We start from the raw sequence: 13,381 nt of genomic DNA, 5'->3' as shown, positions 1-13,381 counted from the left end.
GAGGGTGGACTTGAGGGTGACAAACCCACGAAGCCCAGTGTCAGATGTGGCTCAGAGGAGACGCGCTGAGTTGCGGTTGTTTCTGTGACAGCGTGGTTACTGTAGTATGTGGACTCAGCTCTGGAGGGCTGTGTGACCAACAAAACGGCACCATCGCACAAACATGAGCGCAGACTCATGATCAGCGTTCAAACTACAAATACCGTTAATAGCAGCTCTCAGATGAGCGAAACTCAGGTTTACTGTTAAAGAGAGTGAACTTGAACTCTGAGTCAGTTGCCATGGTAACAGACTGTCTGAGCTTAGTCTGTTCACTTGGAAGATTTTCTTAAAGTGCAGCAAGGGGCTGTAAACACAGTGAGGGTATATATACGTATATCTGTGCCCCCTTTGGACCTGAGTCACTGAGTGAAGATGAGGCTGAAATGAGATTAAAGTGAGTTTCACTGTGTTCACATTTTGTATCGATTTGTTCATAAATTCAACATTTTGAAAGATTCAGTCTCTTAAATTAATATAAATCCCATAAATCAGTCTCAGTAGGTCCGACTACACGGCAGGAGACTCCAACCTGGATCCAGTTGCATGATATCTGATCAGGATCTGATCACAGCTGATCGTACTGTTATTCTGTCCACGATCTGTAAGCTGTTTGTATTTAATGAGACCATCCTTCCAAAACTGTGCTGAACTATTTCAAATAAAATTACCAACATGTAGACATTGATTTGAAATTTCCTACAGCTTGTTTGTCTTTACAGACAAAACTTTAAATTCATATTGTATTTTTTTCAGTTACAGACACGTGTCTGTGAGAAAGCTGCCGTCTGTCACTGAAGGCTGAAATGAGTTAAAGTTATAAACAGTAAAGACGGTGTGTTATAAAAACAGCCTGTGGCGTCCGTCGGCAACATGAAACTTTATTAAGAAACTGAAACGCTGATAAACTGTTGCAGATGTTTATGATGATGACAGAGTGACCCGAGCTCATTAACGTGAGCCCGTCCTGATTAAGATGAACATCACGGTGCGCACTAATGTGTCCAAAGACTAACATGGAGGCTCCGCTCCTTATTTACTCTTTGCTGTGGGGAATCCTGGGATCAGAGCTCCACTGATGATGACTTTCTTTACTCCTGCACATAATCTGTGATCAGCCTTTCTGGAACCAAAAACAAAGAGTTTCTGATTTTAGAGTTTGTTGAACCTGCTTCTTTGGATCACTTCCTCTGTTAGCTCACTTCCTCCGTGCTATGTTAGCGCTCCCGCTAGCTGCTGCTGTCGCCTGATAAAGTAAAGGGGAACCATGTCACCAATGTCAGATCTAGCTTTTTGTGTCAGGATCAGACTGATTACTGATTCACATATTAGATTGGCACATCACCAACGCCACAAATGTTCTCATCATAGCTGCCGGACTTCATCAGCTTCTGTCTTTCAGGAAGCAACTTTGCTGAGCAACATGGAAGCGACAGGAGCATCAGGAGACAACCTGAGTCAGCAGGTAACTCAGACGGTGGCGTGGGAACCTCCAACAAACCTTATTTTATTTATCTGTATCTGCACCAGGATCTCCTGCTTTGAGCTTTTTAACCAAAGAATATTCACATATGATCCTGCAGCAGCATTTTATTATTATTAGTCCTTTATTTATCCAGGTAAAAAGTCTCATTGAGATACCTGGCATCATGGCAACAAAAGTCAAGCATGTGGAAAATGTGTGTGAGTGTGTTTGCATGCACGTAGAACACTGTGAGGCTGGTGAAGACACCACGAGCCCTATGAAGACCGTTCTGTGTCTTGTGACACACTTTCAGGATCTCCCGTGGTCCGTACGTGCAGGAAACGTGAATTTGTGTGATTTTTATGGCATTTAAATAGACTGATAAAAGAAAAGACCTCCAGCTGGAGTTCGGTCTCACCTGTGAACGTCTCTGCCTTCTCATCTCCTCAGTGCAGCAACTGCGACGCAGCCTCCGCCGCATGTTGGTGTCTCGACTGTAATGAAGCTCTGTGCGGCATCTGTGTGTCGGCGCATCGCAGAGTCACGGTGACCAGATCACACAGGCTCCTCCATCACCCGCCAGAAGGTAAAAAACCCCACCCACACCCAGATCCAGATTCTGTTGGAGAGAAACTGCTGTCAGCTGACCGTCGCTGTTGACCTTTGACTTAGTGACGAGCTTCAAAAAGATCTTTTATGTTGTAAAAGTGTAGAAGCACATCCAAGTGTGTGTAAGCCACAACTTGTGAAGTATTTGGTTCATGAATTGGAGTTTGATACAAATGAAACAGGATGTGATGGTTCCAAGAGCAGGAGCAGCCAGAGGCGCTTCAGTCCACTGTTTTTATTTATTGTTGAAGAACTGAATCCTCCAACAGCCGGACAGAGTTTAGTCTCTTTGACCCGACGGGTCGAGCTGTAGAAACGACGACTCGCTTTAATGGGGAGTGGTCTGCTAAGCCCAGCCTGTCTCTGCAGTGTTCAGCTCAGAAACACTGGTACTTTCCAGCTTCTGTGTTTACACCATTAGCGTGTCAGGACTCCAGCGTCTCCCTCACCTGCCAAACGTCCACTGAGCTCCGAGCCCAACACGTGGAAACGAAGGGAAAGTCCCGCAGATAATATCAAACACAGTACACTCAGTGTTTGTACTACATTGTTACATATTTTACTTTATTTTCATACTTTGTTTCAGGTCTGAGCGCTCGGTCCAGAGACGGTTTCAGTGGGAACCTGATTTTACCTCATCTGTTACAACCTGTTATATTATAGTAATCATCGAGATCACTGTTAGTGAGCAAACTAAGTGATAATCTGTGTGTGTGTGTGTCTCTTCAGGAAACATCTTGTCTTCTCCCACCAAGTTCTGCAGACTCCACCCATCTGAGCCACTCCAACTCATCTGCTTCACCTGTAAGCAGCTCACCTGCAGAGACTGTCAGCTGACGACTCACATGAACCACAGGTGAGCCGGGTCGGACGCGTTCTCGAGTTAAAGGGGTTGTAGTGCAGACGTGAGCCGGCACACTGAGCCGTGAGCTGCTTTTGTTTCCAGGTACCGCTTTGTCAGTGAGGCGGTGGTCAGCCTGAAGAAGCAGCTGGACGTGTACGTTCATTCCACGACGAGGCAGGAGGACACGGTGAGGCGGAGTCTGCAGGACATGGAGACCAGGTACGGCTGATGATTTCACTGTTTACTTCCTGAAAAGACGATGGCTCACCAGCAGAATAAATCCTTACTCCACAGAACCAAACAGAAATGTATATCAGCAGCTCGAGTGTTTTTAATCTTCTTAAATGTGTTTCGTTTAGCAGATTATGAGTAAATGTACAGAGGAGCAGCAGAGCGGGTGTCTTTAACCGTGTGCAGACCGGCCAACACAAAAACACCGTCTCTGTACGTTCAGTTAAATTCTGTGTTGGTCGAATCATTTGTGGGCCTGAAATCTGCCACAGAGGCCAAAAAAACAACATTTCAATTTACACAGTGGCACTGGAAATACTCTTAAACGGGAATACTGTGTGTGAGTGTGAATGGTTGTCAGTCTCTACGTGTTGGCCCTGCGACAGACCGGCGACCTGTCCAGGGTGTACTCTGCGGGGTAGGCTCCGTCCCCCCCGTGACCCTGACAACGATAAGCAGAAGAGCGTGGATGGGAATAATGTGTGGTTGCCCTTGGAAAGTCTGCAGCGTGGCTTGATAAACATCCTGACCTGTGACGTCTCAAACACTGAGCAGGAAAGGATCAAAGTATCACTCGCCACAGGCTGCAGGGCCTCCTCCTGATCTCCCATCACCATACTGCGTCGGGTTTGAAGTCGTTATTGCTCGTTAACGTGAAACGCTCCCACTGTCAGCCTCCGCGCTGCTGTGAATCCTCACACAGACTTTTACTCGTTATCTTCATGTTTGGAAACATTCAGAGAATTTGTGTTACATTCACTGAATTTCACTGTTCTGAGTCTCCACGCGGTAAAGCTCGCCACCTCATTCCTACTTAGTATTAATAACTTGAACCTTCCTCAGGTGCTCGCTGTCCCGTCTGAGGACTTTCTGGAAAATAACCCCCCCTCGTGCTTCTGCTGTGTTTCAGGCTGCAGAGCATCGAGCAAACAGAGTCTCGTCTGAGGACCGAGCTGCAGGCGGGATTCGTCGCGTTTGCTAAACTTCTGAAAGCAAAAATGGTGTCACTCCTCAAAGACATAAAGGTAACATCCATCAGCTGTTTTAAATATTGTTGACTATCTAGCAGGCTGATGTCATTTCCTGTTTCTCTCTGCAGTGTCCCCGTCTCTATCTAAAAGTCTTTGTTTTCTGCAGCCAGAGTTGATCCGCTGCCTCAGCTTCAAGTGCACGTTTCTCATTTGTTAGAAAGTGACGCAAATCTTTTCTCAAAATAGGAACCGAATTTATGAACAGATTTTTCTTCTTGCTGATGTTTCTTAGAAGTCTTTCAGTCTGTGCTCTGAATTTGTTGCAGTGAGTTTCACTCCTCAGCGTAGCCTTGAGTCTTATCTGCTGCTGCACTCAGTATCAAACGTCTGTGCTCACTCAGCCTCGCACGCCAACGTTTCTGGTAAAATACAAAAAAATGGAGCGCCTAAAAATGATTAAAGTGTGTGTGTGTGTGTGTGTGTGTGTGTAGAAGGTGTATGAGCTGGAATGTGAGCAGATTCAGGGGAGGATGGTGAAGATGAAGCAGCTGCAGCAGAGCCAAATGTCCATGAAGGAAACGCTCGAAAAGGCCCAAAATCTCACCGACCTGCCGACCCTGCTCTCACACACCGCACAGGTACACAGAGATGTGGCAGACACACTGCAGCTGTACTCATCATACCATAATATGAAAACATGCGAGGCGCACTGACTCTCAAAATGCTGTGTGACTCTGTATATTGTCAGATATTGAATATTGAAGTCTTTACAGAGCGATAGAGACGTTTAAACATGTAAATCATACACGAACAGTCATGACAGAAATCTAACAACAACAGTTAGAAGCAAAGAGACTGGAGTTGTTTCCATGTTCATGGATGTCGCCTATCTTCACTAATGTCTGCTGTAGATGCGAAACTGTGGGAGGAGCCAGTCCTCACTGGTACGTCCCCACAGAGTTAGACTAAAGTCCATCAAAGCCAGGCTTTCCTCCCTTATCTGGCTCAACAGAGATTAAAACCCCTAAAAAGGGACGTTTCGCACATCATGTGACTCTTAAGTCATGCACAGGGATCCCTATGAGCGTCCCCCAATCATATCAGATAATCATTGTTTATAAAAAACTTTGAAAACAAAACGCAACACTGTTGCAAACAAACAGAAGTTGTGCAGAAAACGTTAATCTGGTGATGTAGAGCGTAGACGGTGAACCAACCATTTCATCCTTGCTTTGTTTTCTCTTCCAGATTAAAACCCAAATGAAGGAGCTTCTAGATCAGGACTCGGACCCCCCTCTGAAAATGCCTGAAGTGAAGCTCATTACCAAGTTGGGTTACGAGGAAACCCTCTCTGAGCTTTGTAAGTCCGCTCGTGTATCTGTTTGTTATGTTGTCTTCAGCTTTGCAGCGGACGCTCGGCCGTACGTGTGGAAACCAAACCGAATCATTTTACGAGCTCAGAGTTCATGTCGATGCTGTTTGAGTTTGGATGTAGTTTAATCGAGAGAAAATAATTGCTGCACCCTCCTCCTCCATCTCCTCTTCCTCCATTGTTTCGGTTTCCAGGTAACCTTCATGTTTCCTGGATCCCTTTCGCTGTGCCACCAACCTTGGATAAAAACACAGGAAGTCCGGCGACTCCTGCTGCCCCTCCTCCCACCTCCACCTGCAACCCCATCTCCAGCACCGTGATGGACAGCGCCTCTGCTTCTCATTCGCTTCATCTGTCGTTTACATCCTCATCTGCCCCCAAACATGGAACAGACTCCACTTCTTTCAAGTCTCCCTCCACCTGTCTGGCATCCCCCGGCCCCCAAACTGAGACGGCCGGTTCCAGTGCTACACCTGTTCCTGATGACTGTGCTGCTACACCTTCTCCATCCTCACAGTCAAGTTCATCTTCGGCCTTTTGGAAATTTTCGCCCAACCTAACCCTTTATAATCTCCTCACTCACAACCAGGATGGCACTCGGGATTCGGTCAATCCTCAATCTCCGCCCTCGAGGTCCCCATCGGGTCAGTTGAGTCATGCTCTCCCTCCAACCGCCACCTCTCCTGCAACCTCCAACAGGCCCCTCCCCCATCCTGTAATGCCCCAGGCGCTCCAACCAGCCGTGCCTCTCCTTTGTGCACGCTTCTTATCCAGCTCCTCCACTTCCATTACCCCTCCTGCTCACACCTCCACCTTTCCATTTGCCCACTGACAGCACCCCTCAAACTGGCAAAGCTATGAACTGTAACCCACCAGCTACCACCAGTGTTCTCCCTCCACCATCAACGTCTGTGTCTGCTCAGTCCAGCGTTCCTCTGTCCTCCACGACCGCCATGTTTCCCTCCTCCATCACTCCTTCCATCTCCACCCGTCCAGTCTGTCAGCACTTGTGTCCCAGTCAGCCCACTATTCCTCCATCCTCCACAACCCCCTCCTCCTCTTATACTCCTTCCACCTCCACCAATCCAGTGTTCACCGGCTCCATCACTCAAGCCAACACCTCCCCCGACACACCTGTTACCATCAGTAGCTTCTCGTCACCACATTTAACCAATCAGTTGTCTGCGTTTCCCCCCTCCTCCTTATCCACCCCTCTTCCCACCTCCACCTGTCCAGCAGCCACCACCGCGTCTGTTTTCCCAGACTCTCGACAGCCGTGTCACCAACCTGGTTGTTCCAGATAGTTCCACGTGTCGCCCTTCGGCGTGGCTCTTGCCCTACGATCAGTCTAATCTTCGTCTGTCCTCCTCCGCCTGCCCCTCGTCTGTTTCTCCTCCAACCGTCTCCTCCACCTGCCCACCTGCTCAGATTTCTAACTCGCTGAGCGCCTCTCCGAATCAGTTCAAACCTCTTGTTACACATTCAAGTATGGTGTTGGCTGGTTCTCCAGCCACCTCCTCCACATTAAACTCCGCCCATCCCGTGTCCTCCTGGTGCCTCCTCCCCCAAACAAGTAACTTCAGTAATCCTAACCTACTTGTTCCAGTCAACTCTGATGCCACCACCACCTCCTCGACAACCATAAACTCCTCCTCCACCAGCCCACCCACATCCACCTTTGCTGTTCTGACCAGCAGTAACGCTGCCTCGCCTGTTCCCGTCAGCATTCCTTCATCTCTTTGGAATTCCTCGTCTACTTCGTCCTCTGTAGCTTTCGTATACTCCTCCTCTGCCACCCCGCCCAGCACCACCTGCTCCACAGCGACGCGCAGCTCGCTGCTCCACACGTCTCACTCGCTTTTTCCAGTCAGCAGTCTCAGTACGTCACAGATCTTCGCTCCCTCTATCACTCCAACCTTGTCGTCCTTCATCAGTTTCTCCCTCCTCCACCACCAGTTGTTCATCTCCCAGCTATTTGTTCCTCCCCCAAACTGACGCCTCCCGTTCCTCAGTTGTTCTCAGCATGCTGCCTGCCGGCTCCACGTTCCCCCTGTCGGCGGGTCAGTTTCTATCCTCACTTAAACCCGTCCAACCACTGCAGGTTCTGAACCAAACCGCTGGTCCTCACTGGAACCAGCCCACCATCGTCATGCTGACCAACACTCAGAGTATGTATCAGGTGCTGCTCAACGAGACTGCTCTCATCAGGCTGCCCGATCATCGCGCTTTCCATCCGGCCTCGGCGCAGAAACGAAGCGGCCTCGAGGAAAGCACCATCACAGAAGTGAGTCCAGAGACTTCTGCGGGAAACTCTAGCTGCGACGGACCGAGCGGCACGTTACCGTCAGAGCAGCGAACTATGGAGGATATGAGCCCGGCTTTACCCAGCAGCCCTTTGTCCTCGCTTCAGGAACTCGACAGCACACTTCATCCCCCCTCCCCTCAGGAACAGACTCAGCAGGTTCCCGTGGAGGGCTTGGTGGTTGACTCTCGCTGTGATAGCACTATACAAGATACTGAGGAGGTCCAGGAAACGAAAGAAACCGAGCACGCCACTTGTGTCTCTGACGAAGCAAAACCGAACGCCCTCGAGCCAAAAGACGACGTACCAACACTGGTAACTCCTGACAAGGACATCGAAGAGCTGAGCGCCGTGATTGGACAGGAGGACTTCAGTCTGAGTCGGTGGCAGCCCAAAGTGTCCGTGTTGAGACTGCCTGTGTCCCTGCCAAGATTTGGACGGTCCCTTCCCAGTTTTCGTCTGTTACCTGGAGAGACTGAAGATGAGATTTACCTGGAGGAAATGAGCGACGACTGTCAGGTAGGATGCACGATCTGTAACCCAGGCAAACTTGAGAAAGTTGGATTATAAAATGAACCGCTCAGCTTTAAGAGACTGTCGTCGTTGTGCTCCGTTGCAGTCCGATGCCGAAGACGGGCCGGCTGACAAAGAGGATTTCATGAAGCCGGAATCGTCCCCAGACTCTCCGATAACCCTGGAGATTCTTGCCTGCTCGGTTTGTGCATCGCCCGGCACTTCGATCATCTGCTCTGCCTGCGGTCGAGGATACCACAGAGACTGCCACGTCCCCCCAGTTGGACTCGACTTTTGGTAAGAAAAATAATTTTTATCCTTTTGCTTCTTTAAGATGACTGAAGTCCACTGATGTGTGACCATTGGACTGATTTTCAATCTAAAGCTTATTCAAAAAGTTTTGTTTATTTTCATTTTAAGTTATTATGAATAAAACTCAACTCTTTCCTGATTTACTTTTATTATGAAACCTCTGCAGGAAGTCTCTTAACATTGATTCTGTTCATCTGGACGTTTTCAGTCTCAGCTGACTGCAGGTTTCAATCTTATAAACAGGACATTTGCATAATGACTGAAACCAGCTCACTGAGGGAACAACGGGCTGGGAGGTCAGTTCCTTCAGCATAATTAAGACGTCTATCGTCCCGATAACCATATAAATCACAAAATTTTAACATTTATGTAAATTCTGTGAATCTCGGGCAGCTCGACTTGTGTGAAATGTTTCCAGCTGGAGTCGAGTGTTTTAACCGATGCATGAAACGATACATTTTTAGACAAAAGTTGTAAAGGCCGCCGTTTTCTTTGTGAGTATTTATTACACAGTGTGCTGCGGGGAAAAGCCTGTTCTAACGTTTGAGTCTGAGGTTTATTTTTTTAGCACCTGGCGGCTGTTTTTTGCTTCTCATCCGTAAATAATCTGCATCTTTCACGTGATTCAGTTTATTTTGAAAAGTCTCAACAGGATCTTGAGCTTTATTGTGAAAGGTTTTTTGTGGAACATAAAACAAGCGGATACGCGGTGGTTTTACCGTCGTTGTTGCTAACGACAACGCATAAAAACAGGCGCTTGTCCGTCTGTAGTGTGATTATATTAAATATAAGAGAAAGAGAACTTTAAGAAATGAATATAGCCCCTACAGTGACATCAAAACCATGAAAAAATATTAATATAGACAGTTTATTTTGCGACACCACGAAACAAACAACAGCGTAAAATGAAACGTTGGATATATATGGTTATATCGAACAGCCCTACTGCAAATTGCTGTCATGACAAGTCTTAATGCTGAAGGAACTGCCCTCCCAGCCCATTGTTCCCTCAGTGGGCTGGTTTCAGTCATTATGCAAATGTCCTGTTTATAAGATTGAGACCTGCAGTCAGCTGAGACTGAAGACGTCACCTGATGATGACGAAACGTTTCTCTGGAAACGTGCAGATGAACAGAATCAGCTCTTTGGGTCTTCCTTACCTGGTGATTGAGCATCAAGACCTCTGCAGGAAGTGCATACTATGAGTGTCAGTAACATCACACAGTGAAGTGACCTCTGCTGTTTGACCTTGTCCTGCAGGTCAGAGTGGGCCTGTTCATTATGTCAGAACCTGTCAGACCCGTCGGACCCCTACAGCACCGAGAGACTTCAGCACACCAGCCTCAGTCTGCAGAGCCTCAGGGTCAGCGTCTGCTCACAAACGCTTACTCATGAACCTCACTTCACAAAGTGACTCTTGTCTCCATCGGTTTGTGGTAGATTTTCTTCTAAAGTTTTGTGTGTTATGTCTGTTTTTGTTTTTCAGAGGTGCGAGAGTCTCGTTCTGCATCTGAAGGTTGAAGTCTGCAGCCGGTGCTCTCAGGTCAGTCTGAACAAAGCTCCAGTCAGAGTAGAAGCTGTTAGCAGCTAACAAGTTTATACACTTCATAAAAGGTGCATGAATGAAAATAAACCTGGGAAACGCAAAATAAAGGGTCTCCTGTAGCTGTCGTTGAACCAGCAGGTGGCGCTCCTGCAGCCTGATTGGGTCACAGCGATGAAGACTTTCTGTTTTCTTCTCTTCAGTTTGGCGGTTTGTCTCGGCTGAAGTCGATATCGGACCGCCTGACCCTCCGCCGGCCTCCTCCGTATCAAACGGCCACAGAGCTCGTCTCTGACATGTGGACTCTGTTTAAAGACGCCTCTCAGGTACGCACGGAGCAGGTGGAGTCAAACACAGAGCCGATGAACTGTTTTTCTCTCTTTAACCCTTTAAAACCGGTCAGAGCAGACAACGCTCCGTTTTGCGTAACTATTTTTAAATCCCGGTAGCACTGCAACCACGTAAGCTAGCGCAATAATTCTTTTTGCATATGAAACCGGAGGAGTTGTACTTACATCTTATGCCATCAGCTTGTCCTCTGTCACGGTTTCCTTCCACATAAAGCTTTGCAAAAACTGCATAAAATGGTCACCTGAACATGTGATACCTGTCCGCTAGTGTCGGCTAATTATTCTCGACCTCATCGAGCACTGCTGTATGTGAGTGTGGCGTCGATGCGCCGGCTTCCTTTCTCGTCCTCACAGGTGTTTCACGTCTGAAGATGTTGGACGTATAATTTGAAAATAAATAATCAGAATTTAGGGCTGATTTCACTGCCTGCAGCCATGTTTGCCGTGCAGCTGACGCGCGAGCTTTGGCTTCTTTCAGTGACGCCGAGCTGCCGACGCTCGGCTTCAGCGCAGACTCGCTGAGATAACTGAGCAGCAGGACGAGCCGTCACTCTGCCTTCTCTCTGCTGTTTTCAGGACGACGAGTTGCAGAAACTGCGGGAAAGTTTCCGGATGAAGTTGGTGGAAACTCTGAGTTCGGAGCTCCATCCTTCACTCCTCACCGCACCGAGCTCAAACCCGCAAACTGCCGCTGGACACGCAAGCAGATCGCAGCGTGGCCGAGAAGACGAGAGGTTAAAGTTGGAAAAAGAAGAAGGGTTAATACCGGAATCCAAACTCGAGGACTTCAGGAAGAGACTGAGAGACTTTCTGGATCTAAAGGGAAGTCCTGGTCCAAAGAGGAGAAAGAGAGACGATGACCGAGGAGGTTTTAAATGACCAAGAAATCTCTGCACAGCTGCTTTTTTCTTTTAACCCATGAATGTACGAGTGACCTCAGCAATAGTTCGTATATGACCTTTACACATAAAATGAAGGAGAAACTGCCCGTCGCAGTTTCCTGTAGCAAGCGGCCGTCTTCAGATGTCATAAGTTTGTGTGAAAAGCCCAGCGAGACTGAACGTAGCGCGATGGAAACGACGCGACTAACCGTGCGTGTGACCGGAAACACGCTCGTCTGCTCCGCCTTCATCGGTTTGTTTCCTCGCTGCTTTTAAAAACCAAAATCAGAGTTTCAGCGGCTCAAAGAAAATAAAAACCTGTCCTGATGCAGATTTGATCGGTGGAAGCTCGGCTCTGTGCGCTCGGTGCTGGAGCTCCTCCAGATGTGCAGGGGGAGCTCCTCCAGATGTGCTGGAGCTCCTCCAGGGGTGCTGCACTCTGATGTACAGGAAGCATCTGAGCTCACAGCAGGCAGCTGTAGACAGTTGCAGCACGAGTAACTTTAAAAAGCATTTTTCAGAAACACCATGTGCCTTAATTTAAAGCCGCCCACAGAAGCCTGGAAACCCAGCCGCTGATGATGAAGTCAGTTTCTGAGTGGCCGCCGCGTGTAACCCCACAGGAGTATTAACCCTGTCGTCTCTCACTGACAGCGTGAAAAACCGCTAAAGGTTTCCTCTGCGGTGGGCGGGACGCGTCCTCGCCAGCGCTTCTGTATTTCTGCACTCAGTTCGCTGCATCTGCGAGTCGTAATCGATGATTTTGGTCTGAACTTTAAACAATATTTTTGGTATGAAAAAGTTCATTTTTCCGGGAGTGGTCACATCTTAGAGGCAATAATTTTCCAGTATTTCACATTTTTCTTCAAAAAGGGATGAAATGACGGCGGCATCGCTCTGTCTGAGGCCCAGTGTCCGTGCTGTGAGCGCTCTGACCTTATAAACATTAAACGGGTGATTTCGTCTGAGACTTTGTGCCGGGCTCGATTTTACCGCCTTATGTAAAGTGAGCGTGACACGTTCATTCAGGCAGGAAGCTGTTACTTTTGTAATTACAGCGAGTCCTCGGTGGCAGTATTGTTACCTTTACTACTGTCCTGTCAGATTTCATCTCTTTGGCAGCTGATCAGCCATAACGTGTTCTTATTTTTGGTATTTCCCCTGAAAGCTGAGGCGCGCACGCCTGCAGCGAGTAGCGTGACATGTTTACAGGTTAGTCCGAGTTTTCTCGTTTGATATTTCATGTTTTACACGAACGTTGTTTTTTCTCTTACGATGAAATACGCAGAGAATTTACTTTGTTTAACATATATAAAAATATAACATTAAAATAAACGTTCTTTTCCATAACTGACTGGCTTTGTATCTGAGATGAGTCTCGTGTATTTACTGTGAGCATTCAGTCGACCTGTGATTTATTGTAACAGGCGACTCTGTATTTGATCTTTGTCTTCAGTATTTGACCCACATCCTGCTGAGGTCTCAGCTGTTGTTTATTCCTTCATTCCAGCTTTATGACGCGATTTGTTTTCTAATCACTTCATGTCGCTGTCTTCTCTTTCTTTAATAATTATGTGTCAAAGCTGTCGTGTCCAAACGGATCCCAGTCACATGCTTCAGTCTGTGGAACCAATGAGCCGGTTCATGTTTCCCCTGGTGTTGGTTGGGGAACGCTGACTCGTTTCTTTGTGTGCGTAGTTCGATGTCGTGCACATACCTGTGTTCAAACTTTATTGTGAAAGTCTATGTTTATGTTCCCTTTTTTTAGGAATTTGAAATAATTTTACTTTGATGACTCATCGAAAAAATAAAAATCTACTGAAAAAGAAAAACGGGAATCAGAACAAGAATTCAAATCTAAACGTGGATTCTTCTTCTGCTGTACATTTTATCAAAGAAAATGTTGGGCTGTGTTTTAAAAAATACCATTAAATATTTTTTTCACGTGA

The 13,381-nt window shown here is 47.4% G+C and overlaps 3 protein-coding genes across 6 annotated transcripts in view; 2 read left to right on the top strand and 1 right to left on the bottom strand.

Annotated features, from left to right (window-relative positions):
• The window catches only part of LOC120733140 (transcription intermediary factor 1-beta-like), a 7,329-nt gene extending 941 nt beyond the window's left edge, over positions 1-6,388 (top strand). For 2 of the 4 annotated variants that reach the window (XM_040031201.1, XM_040031199.1), the window contains exons 2-9: positions 1,442-1,504; positions 1,955-2,090; positions 2,843-2,969; positions 3,060-3,176; positions 4,099-4,213; positions 4,651-4,797; positions 5,408-5,519; positions 5,726-6,388. In XM_040031201.1, the coding sequence (XP_039887135.1) occupies positions 1,463-1,504; positions 1,955-2,090; positions 2,843-2,969; positions 3,060-3,176; positions 4,099-4,213; positions 4,651-4,797; positions 5,408-5,519; positions 5,726-6,363 (1,434 nt within the window). In that variant the 5' untranslated portion in view covers positions 1,442-1,462 and the 3' untranslated portion in view covers positions 6,364-6,388. The other 2 variants (XM_040031200.1, XM_040031198.1) reach the window with 2 other exon arrangements.
• LOC120733150 (macrophage mannose receptor 1-like) overlaps positions 1-7,613 on the bottom strand; it is a 26,449-nt gene extending 18,836 nt beyond the window's left edge. Inside the window, exon 1 of the mRNA XM_040031221.1 lies at positions 7,528-7,613. The gene's annotated coding sequence lies outside the window, so the exon portion shown is untranslated. The remainder of the gene's footprint in view (positions 1-7,527) is intronic.
• Positions 7,532-13,381, top strand: LOC120733141. The gene is made up of 6 exons (XM_040031202.1): positions 7,532-8,352; positions 8,453-8,643; positions 9,919-10,021; positions 10,145-10,201; positions 10,405-10,527; positions 11,128-13,381. Exons 1-6 carry the CDS (start codon positions 7,555-7,557, stop codon positions 11,428-11,430), a joined length of 1,575 nt encoding a protein of 524 aa, XP_039887136.1. The 5' UTR covers positions 7,532-7,554; the 3' UTR covers positions 11,431-13,381.

Source organism: Simochromis diagramma, unplaced genomic scaffold (assembly GCF_900408965.1).
Source record: "Simochromis diagramma unplaced genomic scaffold, fSimDia1.1 OVJJ01000361.1, whole genome shotgun sequence".
Lineage (NCBI taxonomy): Eukaryota > Metazoa > Chordata > Actinopteri > Cichliformes > Cichlidae > Simochromis > Simochromis diagramma.
Note: the sequence above shows the minus strand (reverse complement) of the source record. Positions and strands in the feature narration are given on the sequence as shown.